The sequence below is a fragment of the Fundulus heteroclitus genome, chromosome 10, assembly GCF_011125445.2.
Source record: "Fundulus heteroclitus isolate FHET01 chromosome 10, MU-UCD_Fhet_4.1, whole genome shotgun sequence".
In the NCBI taxonomy this organism is placed as follows: Eukaryota; Metazoa; Chordata; class Actinopteri; order Cyprinodontiformes; family Fundulidae; genus Fundulus; species Fundulus heteroclitus.
Window position 1 is genome coordinate 28,540,537 of NC_046370.1, and position 9,521 is coordinate 28,550,057.

General features: G+C 41.5%; 1 protein-coding gene across 2 annotated transcripts; it reads left to right on the plus strand.

Annotated features, from left to right (window-relative positions):
* The first annotated feature begins 977 nt into the window (after window positions 1-977).
* On the plus strand, window positions 978-9,207 carry lrrc3ca (leucine rich repeat containing 3Ca). 2 transcript variants are annotated; one of them, XM_036142450.1, is made up of 2 exons: window positions 978-1,018; window positions 7,844-9,207. In XM_036142450.1, the coding sequence occupies exon 2, from the start codon at window positions 7,926-7,928 to the stop codon at window positions 8,718-8,720; it is 795 nt and encodes a 264-aa protein (XP_035998343.1). In that variant the 5' UTR covers window positions 978-1,018; window positions 7,844-7,925; the 3' UTR covers window positions 8,721-9,207. The 2 variants fall into 2 exon arrangements, with proteins under 2 accessions (XP_035998343.1, XP_012710910.2); XM_012855456.3 differs by lacking the exon at window positions 978-1,018 and adding an exon at window positions 3,244-3,764.
* Window positions 9,208-9,521: the final 314 nt, after the last annotated feature.

A 9,521-nucleotide genomic window follows, 5' to 3' on the forward strand; every position in this document is an offset into this window, starting at 1 on the left:
AGGGAGAATTATTGTTTTTAATCTGTAAGAGAATGGTTAGAGAGATGAATATTTGACACTAAGTGCCTTTGATTTGTTCTAATTGATTGTCTAAATTGTTTACAATTTATTAGTGTTATCATCTCTGAGAGAGGAGCTTGCATTTCCAGACAGAGCAACACATCATCAGCATATGAACAAATTTGGCAAAATCTATTAGCTGTTTGACTTTCATGCATATTTTTGATTTGAAATATTAAACAAATGGTTCAATGAAAATAATCACCTGTGGATGTATGGCAACACCTCAAAGACACTGCTTCCTTCTGTGACATGATGGAATAATCCAAAGAAATCTGGCAATAAATTAGGAACCTCCACCAGTCTGGTTCATCTTTGGGTACAATTTCCAGACGCCTGAATGTGTCATCTCCATCTGTTCAAATAATTATATGCACTTATTAACAACCCGGGAATGTCCAGCCATCTCACTGTACATGGGGATAATGAGCTTTTGGTTCCTAGAGATGAATGGGTTTCTGTGTGAAATAAGCGCAGGGTGCGATTTGCTGGCGGGGATTTCCCCCCCTCTGGTTGTGATGTCCCCCCCTCTGGTCATTCATGTTTTATCCCTGGGGGGGATACATTCTTCCCCACTCTGATCTGAATGAGTAATATCATCAGGGGTTAAAGTTCTCCGTCGCTGCGACAGATTTCCGTCATTTGGAAAATGAGCGCAAAATGTTCTGTGTAGACTTTTTATTCAAGATTTTAAACAGAAGCTCTGCTCAACCGATGAAATCTGGCAGAGCCAGGACATTAGCCAATCAGAAAGAGAGTAGGGCGGATCTTTGCAATGCGGAGGTCTCCCATCTGTGTTTTATCGGTGTTTAATCATTTTAACTTTTGGAAGAACATCTCAAACTGACCACAGATGCTATGAATGAAAGTAGCGATGGTCAAAGATTTTCTTTGGATTTATGTGAACCAGCAGGTCAGAAAGTTCTGCAGATAGAACAGCTGACAACAACTTCCCTCGGTAAGTGTGTCTGTTGCTGCTCCTGCAGCTAATTAATGAATTATTTCCACCTGTGGCCATGTCGCCTGTCAGCGTTTATTCCCTCGCTTCCAGTACTTTGGATGATAAACGCAGCGACTAACCAGGGATCTCCTCATGATTCACTGTTATGTTTTATTTAAAACTGAAAGAGTAACGTTCTAGCTTGGCTAATTTAGCATGACGCGCTTTTCTGTAACAAAGAAGGCAGAGCTGCAGTCAGTCAGTATGCAGCAGCTCCACCTCATGAGGAGCTGAACCAGGACACTCGTTAAATAAAATCACAAGGATTTTGATGCATACAGATTATTAAGGAAACTACATCAAAAATAAACGAATAAACTACAGCTACAACATGGAGAACTGGAGAACGGGTTCTAACTGTGTGAGACCAGAGAAAGGCGATTCTCAGAGTTTTTGTAGTTATTTGTTATTTTTACACAGAGTGGAGCGTGATGTGAAGCGAGTCGCACCAGAAACATGTGAAATAGACTCCTGTGAATCTATGGACTCATTTTACTTCAACCCAAAAACACCTGCCAGACAGACAAGCTAAACCAGCCAAGATTACCTTAAACAATATTTAACTCTGTGAAATACAGAAATGGTAGCATCTGGTTGGTGGGATGGTTGATTTTACAAGGAACTGGTGCACTTTGAGATAAATCGCATTATCCACAACAAATGTCACAGTAATAGTAATATCATCTTTATTGTCATTGAAACATACATTACAACAAAATGTGTTCTCTGCTTTTAACCCATCCCCTTGGGGAGCAGTGGGCTGCCATGTGCGGCGCCCGGGGAGCAATCTAGGCTTAAGAGTCTTGCTCAGGGACTCAGAGTGCAGGCGCTGGGGATCAAACCGGGTACTTGCATCCTTCTCTGAGTGCAAGCACACTGCTCTAACCACTAGGCCACAACTCCCCTAATCTCAAACCGCTTTACAAAACAAACAGCTCCAGCATATAAACTGGAATAAATAGTCAATTCAGTCCAATCAACAACACTGTCAAGTTCAGTTTACTATGTCATTTGGTAAAAAGTTTTCTATTTAATGAAACTTCAGTCACGGACTTTAAAGCAATGATTTACAGATTGGTTTTTCAGAAAAATCTGACAACAAAAAAACTAAATATACAACCTATTTTGTTTAATGGAATGGTTGTATATTTAGTTTTTTTGTTGTCCAGGTAAAGTAAAAAAAAAAAAAATACATCACAGTAAAATTATTTTTGCTAGTAATTTCCAGTAATTTTTGAGTAGCCTACTTGTGGTCCATGAGTACGTTGACATTTTGGTAACTGGCCAAAGATCTAAAGCAGCATATGTGTGTAGTCATATTCAATAAATTAGGACGTGTTCTGATAAGGCTGGTTGAATGAGATTCAAAATACCTTTTGAAAATCTTTTAAGCAAGTATTAAACATACTTAAGCCCACATTTCTGTAATCAAATATTTTTTCATCTGTCTGATGTAATATTCCAATCGTTAATGTTGGGGGTTAATTAGCTGTGAAAAGAACATCGTCATAACTTCACTTATTGAAGATTTTACAGAAATAATGAACTTTTTAATAGTATTCTAAGTTATTAAATATAACTGTATAATCAACATTATCAACAAACACATGAACTACACGGAGTGTAAGTCAGTCTCTCAATATGTGCTCCCATTAAAACAGAGTTTGTTAGTGCTAGTCTTGGCCTACAGATCTGGCTTAACCAAAGTCTGTGTTACATTTTATCAAGCCATTTTAAATAGTTTAAAGAGGCATAATTGTTTAAAGGGCAGTAAAATATAATTTTTCACAGAAAAAGACAAAAGTCAATCATAAAAATTCTGACTGCACCAGGGAGAGTCTGGGTGTAGTATCCCACTCCATTGATTTTAATTCCTTTATTACCTTGGGCCTCACTGCTCGGCTGACTCTCTCTGCTGGTATACCTCTCTTTTTATGGTGAATTTGATTTGGGCTTCCTTATCTGCTTGCAGCAGACAGGAAGAGAGAGGACTAAAGATTCCTAGTCTTGGCAGCCAGGCGGCATGTTTGAAACAACAAGCTTTCAGATCAAACATGATTAGTATAGGCTGCCAGCCCAACCGCTCCATGATGTGTGAGCATGGCATGAGATCATTTCACCGTGCTTGTGTGAGCGTTAGGGAGGGGCGCTCACTTAGCGGCACCTGATGTAAGATGCACATCAGGCCCACTTCACTCACGGCAATCAGCACACCCTTGTGAATGAATGCGTTCAGCTGGACATTTACAAAAGCTATTTACATGAATTTGCTGTGCTTGCACTCACCCTTCTTTCAGCTGCAGCTGCAGAGAGCCAGCACGCCCTTCAGTGTGCGCTCATTCTGAATGCACCGTGCGTCTTGCGCCCACACTCTCTGTGCTCACCGAGGGTATTTAATCCACTGTTTTTAAGAACCCCTAAAAGACAGTATAACCCCCGGATTGTCGGCTCACATCGCAGGGTTTTATGGTTGCGTGGAAACAAAGAGGCTTCGCTCAGTGGAGGGAGCCTCGGGAGTGCAGGAGCGTTTCCAGAAGCGCGTCGCGGTTGCCGGAGCGGCTCTCGGCACAAGTTTAAAGAGCAGCGGGGAAGACTTGTTGGAAGCGGAGCAATACACAGCCCCGTCCGATTCGTCTGATCTGCAGGGAGACTTTCAGCCTATTCAGAAACACACCATGAAGAGAACAGAAACGGGAACAACGACGTGAGTGTGCGCGATACTAATCATTACGCGTAATGGAGTCATTGCGGTGTTGTGTGCGTTCTTTAGCTTCAAATGTATTCCTGTTGGGTATTATTCCAAAAAGGAAAAGCCAGCGTATGATTTATTAGAACAAGAAACAGAATTTTTGGAGTATTTGAGTTTGTGTTCTTATTTGAAGTACATTTTCTGTTTCAGATTATTTGATTTATTTTATTTTGAACAGTAGCAAAATATTTTTTCCTTTAACCTTGTACATTGACAATATTTCTTTTGCTTTTTATTATAGCCAAACCTCATCAAAAGAGCGTATTACTCTGTTTATATACACATGAAGCCCAAAAATTGTTGTAGCATTGCCCTGGCAACCCTGTTTCATCATAGTTAATCAGCTATAGAATGTACATTCAAGTTGCATAAATCCAAAAGTAGGATATTATCCCCCAAACCTCCTTTATTGCTTTTTATCCCTTTCAAAATCATAAAGTGAATAGTTCCATCAAGAGGAGTGATCCAGACATTAAAACTGACCGCTTTAGCACCATAATAAATATTTGCTGGATTTGGTTTGCTCTGATTGTTGGGTTTCAGTCCTCATAATGGCTCCCTTACACAAATGGTGCCACTGGCTCTTTCAGAGTGGCCCTGACAGCAGTGAATTTATGAAGTGAGTCTGACCTGTGGCTGCGAGAGGGCTGCATTTATTTCAGAGCGTAGCATTTCCTGCGTAGATTAAAAGCAGCATAAATAATAATGACAGCAAAAGTCCATAAATTTGGGAAATGCTGGCAAAGCCTCCATTTGACTTATTGCATTTGCTGTTTATGATGCCCCACCCTGCATCTCATTTGCTTTATACTCTCTTTCTGTCTTGTGTTTGTTGATCTCATTCCAAAGCGACTTGCCTCTATCTTAGACCACTTACTCTTTCTCTTGCCAACTGCCTTCTTTTTGGCTGTCTTGCAGTCATTTGCCCTTTTCCTCGATATCTCATTAGTGTCTTGCTATGTTCTGTGTTGTCCCTGTAATCTTACCCCTGGCCTTAAATCCCCTTGATATCATTCTTTCTCCCACAAGCCTGTGCTCATGTGTCCAATTTCACTTGTTGTTCACATGTTTTCGCCTCCTCCTCCTTCATCACTAGCTCTCTTGTTCTGCTCCCCAATTATCTCTTGGCGAAATACCAGTCTCGCAAACAGGAAGGGGAAAATGCACCCTTATGTCGGGGCCTGATGGTAAATGTACCAGACTTTGTACGTGTTCAGTTGCTGCTCAGTTGCTGTTACCATGCCGGTGTACTTTTTTCCATCAAGTTAAACATATGAAAGTAGCTTATCTTAGCCTTGATGAAGAAGTAGGGCTACAGTGCCATGCAAAATTATTCATTCCACTTTCACATGCATTGGAACCACAAATATCAGAGTTATTCATAAAGTATTTTATATAATACACCACCATAGTGTAATGCATAATATTCATATTTAAAATACATATTTATCTTCCTTGTTAAATGCAATGCTGTGGACAAAGAACAGAGGTAAAAACTGAATTCAGTCAGGCACTTCTATACCTTTATATTACTGACACCACATTTGTTGCATATTTGACTATTTTAAGTAGGGATTTACTCTTGCAGGGTGGGAATGCGGTCAGCAAATGAAAGACCAGCATGCCACACAGTGATCAATTATCACAGGTCATAAAAGTACGTAACTGATCTACTCTCAGCAGTTCAGATCACCCATTTCAGAAGCCAACTTTTCTATTCTGGTGATCTAGCCCCACAGGTGGGGTTCTTCCTCCCTGGAAGCAAAAAGAGCACCCTTTAGTGCTTTCAGTGATCGCTTTTATTTTAGCTTAATCTGCTACCTTCTAGGTTCCTTGTCTCTTTAACCAATGGTTCTTCATTTACTAGTGTCAGGGATAATCCATTTCCCCTTGAGTCCATGTTTAGCATGCATCAACTGAAGCCTCCGTTTAAACTTCATTTGATCTAAGGTCCAGCTGCAAATGCAGCAGGAAGCCGTCATGTCTGGGTGTGCTTCAGTTCAGACAGGACATCTCTGTTGGTGGGAATTATCGGAATAAGCAAAAAAGGAAAAATTTTGCTTAACTACAAATCAGTTGCATCAAAATGCAACTCGCAACACACAACTGGCTGCTGCTAACTCCCCCCCCCCCCCCCCCCCCAAAAAAAACCCAAAACAAAACAATGAAAACAAAAACTTTGAACCTGCCAAGATATAGATGACTGCCTAAACTGACAGACAGGGCAAGGTGAGCATTAGCCAATTAGGCGACCAGGAGGCCCATGGTAACTCTGGAGGAGCTACAGAGAGCCACAGCTCAGGTGGTCCAATCTGTCAGCAGTACAACTATTAGTTGTACACTGCAAAAGGCCTCGATTGAAGTCAAAAAGAAACCCATCAGAAATCAATATTGTAGTTTACCACGTCACGTAAGAAGAAACAGCAAAAAGGTGAAACATGATGCTCTGACAGATGACGCCTCAGTTCAACTTTGTGACATAGATGGCAAACTTGAAGTGTGGTGTAAAAACTCATCCTGACCCTACCGTCCTCCTCGCACTGAAACAGTGGTGCCAGCATCATTCTTTGGGGATGCTTTTCTTCATGAGGGACAGGGAAGTTGGTGGGAACTGAATGAAAAATGGATGGAGCTAAATGCAGGATAATTCTGGAGGGAAAACCTGTAGATTTTGCAAAAGACTGATGACCGGCGTGGAGGTTCATCTTCCAGCTGGACAACAACACTACACCATTGAATCAGGGACGATCAGCAGAAACATAAATGATGTTTTTAAGAATCTTATTTGTAAGAAGAACTTTGGAAAAACAAGACTTCCATTTTAAATTAAAATCATAATCATAAAAGCCCAAAAAAGTTAATTCCAGATTGTGGTTGTGACTATGCAAAAAGGGTGAAAGGCTATCAGTACTTTTGCAAAACCCTACACCTTTCAGGACCCAAGGAGGCAAAGTGAAGCTCCATTTGCGCTCTGAATCAAACTTTTCTCGTGTAGCAGGTCGTTTTCCAAACCAAGACATGATTGTTGTTAGCTCTTTTTCAACAAACGCACAGAAGCAGCACTGTCCTCAACCCCCATGTGTCATGTGATACTTCACGGTACACAGAGGCCTGTTTCATTTTGCTATCTTGGTAAGCAGATCTTGCCCATTCTATTGGCATTTAGAAGAAATTAACAAGTGTGATTGAATTACTTATTTTTTTCATTATGCCCGAGCACAGAGACAGGGCATCACATTGTTCGGGTTTGTTGGCCTAGTTGCTGTTTACGATGTTAGCATTTACCTCAACAAAAGGATTGCATGGCCAGCGGTGATGCTACACTCACTGAGGGAGTTTTCTTTAGGAGGATTAGTAACAGGATAGGCGGTAGTCCTGATCAGCTATTAATGAAGTGTGTTGGGGTGGGAAGACCTGCAATTTTCAATAGCCCAGGTACAGAAAATAAACTGTAATTTAGCGGACAGATGGACAAGCTTTGTGTTACTTGCACTTCTTAGTAACTGGGCCTTTCTGTGACTAAATCAAAGGATTACATGGAAGGACAATTTAATGATAAACCCAGAGGAAAATGCTTTACTCTGAAAATGTGGCCAGATTTAGATCAGGTTCAGCTTGTAACATTTTGTTTCACATGGTATCAGATCACTATGTTAATGCTGGGGTCTGGGTACTGAAATAGCCTTGCACTGCAGGGTTGTCAATTATAAAAGAGGCAGAGCGACACCAAGGAATTTTCTGTGCTTGTATTTTTTGTGCAGAGTTAGTCTGCTTTTGATCCATTCTTTTCTCTTTTTTTAATATGTATCAGAAAGCAGAGCTCTTTTTCTGACCACATTCATGTTGAAATGAGCATGCAGCGTTCCTGCTGCCTCCACACTGCAATTAGATAAAAGGTTGCAACCACCAAAAATGACAACTATCTTTAAATAATGGTGTTAATCACTTGGATTTTACAGGGTTTTATTTATTTTCTTTGTTTAAAGCATTGTCCTCTCTCTGCCATTCTGACTTTGTTGCTTTTTCTGCTGTAGGTTTGACAGCAACTGGGGAGGTTGATGTGGACTTCAGCCCTGAACCCCTGCGGTCTTCCCTGGAGCATGCCCATATCCCACCATGCACCTAGCTGCAGTCTGGCTGCTGCGTTACTTGGTGGTCATGTGTTTGCTTCTACACAGCTTTGTCTTGATGACCTTCTGCTTCCATCACGCTGCCACCACTTGCTCCAAGAGGTGCTACTGCTCTGAGACCGAGAATGGAGGCAAGATGATGCGTTGCAGCAATCTGCAGCTCACAGAGATCCCAGAGGACATCCCCAATGACACGCGGCATGTCTACCTTGACTTTAATTTGATAACTGCAGTTCCGTCAAATGCTTTTGCAAGTTTGACTCACTTAGTTGAACTGGACCTATCGCACAATGAGATAAGCCATCTGGAACCTGGTGCATTCAGAGGGCTTGGCTCCTCTTTACAGTTCCTAGATCTGTCTTCAAACAAGTTGGTGAACTTTAACTCCGATGCCTTTGAGGGCCTTCGAGCTCGCGCCAACTTAACAAACAACCCATGGCTTTGTGACTGCAACCTGCAGATGGCTCTGCCCCGTGTGGACCTGGAGCCGGCCTCACTGACGGGCATTGTGTGCCAGACTTCAGATCCAGAGGATATAGGAGTTAAAGGACTTGCCTTTCTTTTGGAACCGGAAATAGACTTATGTGCGTTGATGAAGAGGACTACAGACGTAGCCATGCTCGTTGTTATGTTTGGCTGGTTCACCATGGTCATTTCCTACCTGGTCTACTATGTTCGAGCCAATCAGGAGGACGCCCGCAGACACCTGGAGTATCTCAAGTCGTTGCCCAGCAGGCAGGGCAAATCAGAGGACTCGTCCACCATTAGCACTGTGGTGTAGAGCTGATTGAGCCACAAATGGTGTCTAAAATGCTTCATCACGACAGCATGCTTGGCATGTATCTAGACAGTGATCGTGAGTCTCAAGGTTTGCCCTGCTGTTGAAGACAGGAAATAAAACATTTGCCAACACAAAAAACCGAGCCGGATATACTGTAGTCCAGATGAATAATTCATCTTTCTGAAGGCCATTAGAACTTTTTGTTTTCTGGGTTGATGGCCTTGCCTGTGCACGGAGGAAATAAAAGTGGTTGCATTTTTTTTTGCTGTACTCCAGATATGGGATACAGATGTTATTTATCCAGTGGCACATGTAGGTGAATGCTCCTGTTTTGCGAAGAGACTGGTCAGGACACCGTTACCAACAGCAATATGAACGGCTGAACACAGCAACACTACAATGACAAGCTGTATGTAAAACTGTTTCTCCTCGGTATCCTAATAGTGTAGTTCAGTATAATCCGAGTAAAGCTGCATTTTCCAGTTAATCTGTTGTTCTGTGAGTTTGTCTTATTGAAAACAAAAACAAACAATACATGCAGTTGGAGTGCCGTTAAGAATCCATACAGGTGAAACTTCATGATTTTTAAAAAAAATGTCACAACCACAAAATTGAGTTTATTTTCTTGAAGACTTTTGTCATAGATCAACACAGGGTAGTGTATAGTTGTGAAGAGAATGAAAGGAAGATAACATTTATTTTTTGTGTAGCGTACATAGGCATTGAGCCCCTTTTATTCTGATACCCCTAAGGGAAATGCAGTCCAACCAGAGGTCAGCCTTAAGGCCCATTCATACCCTA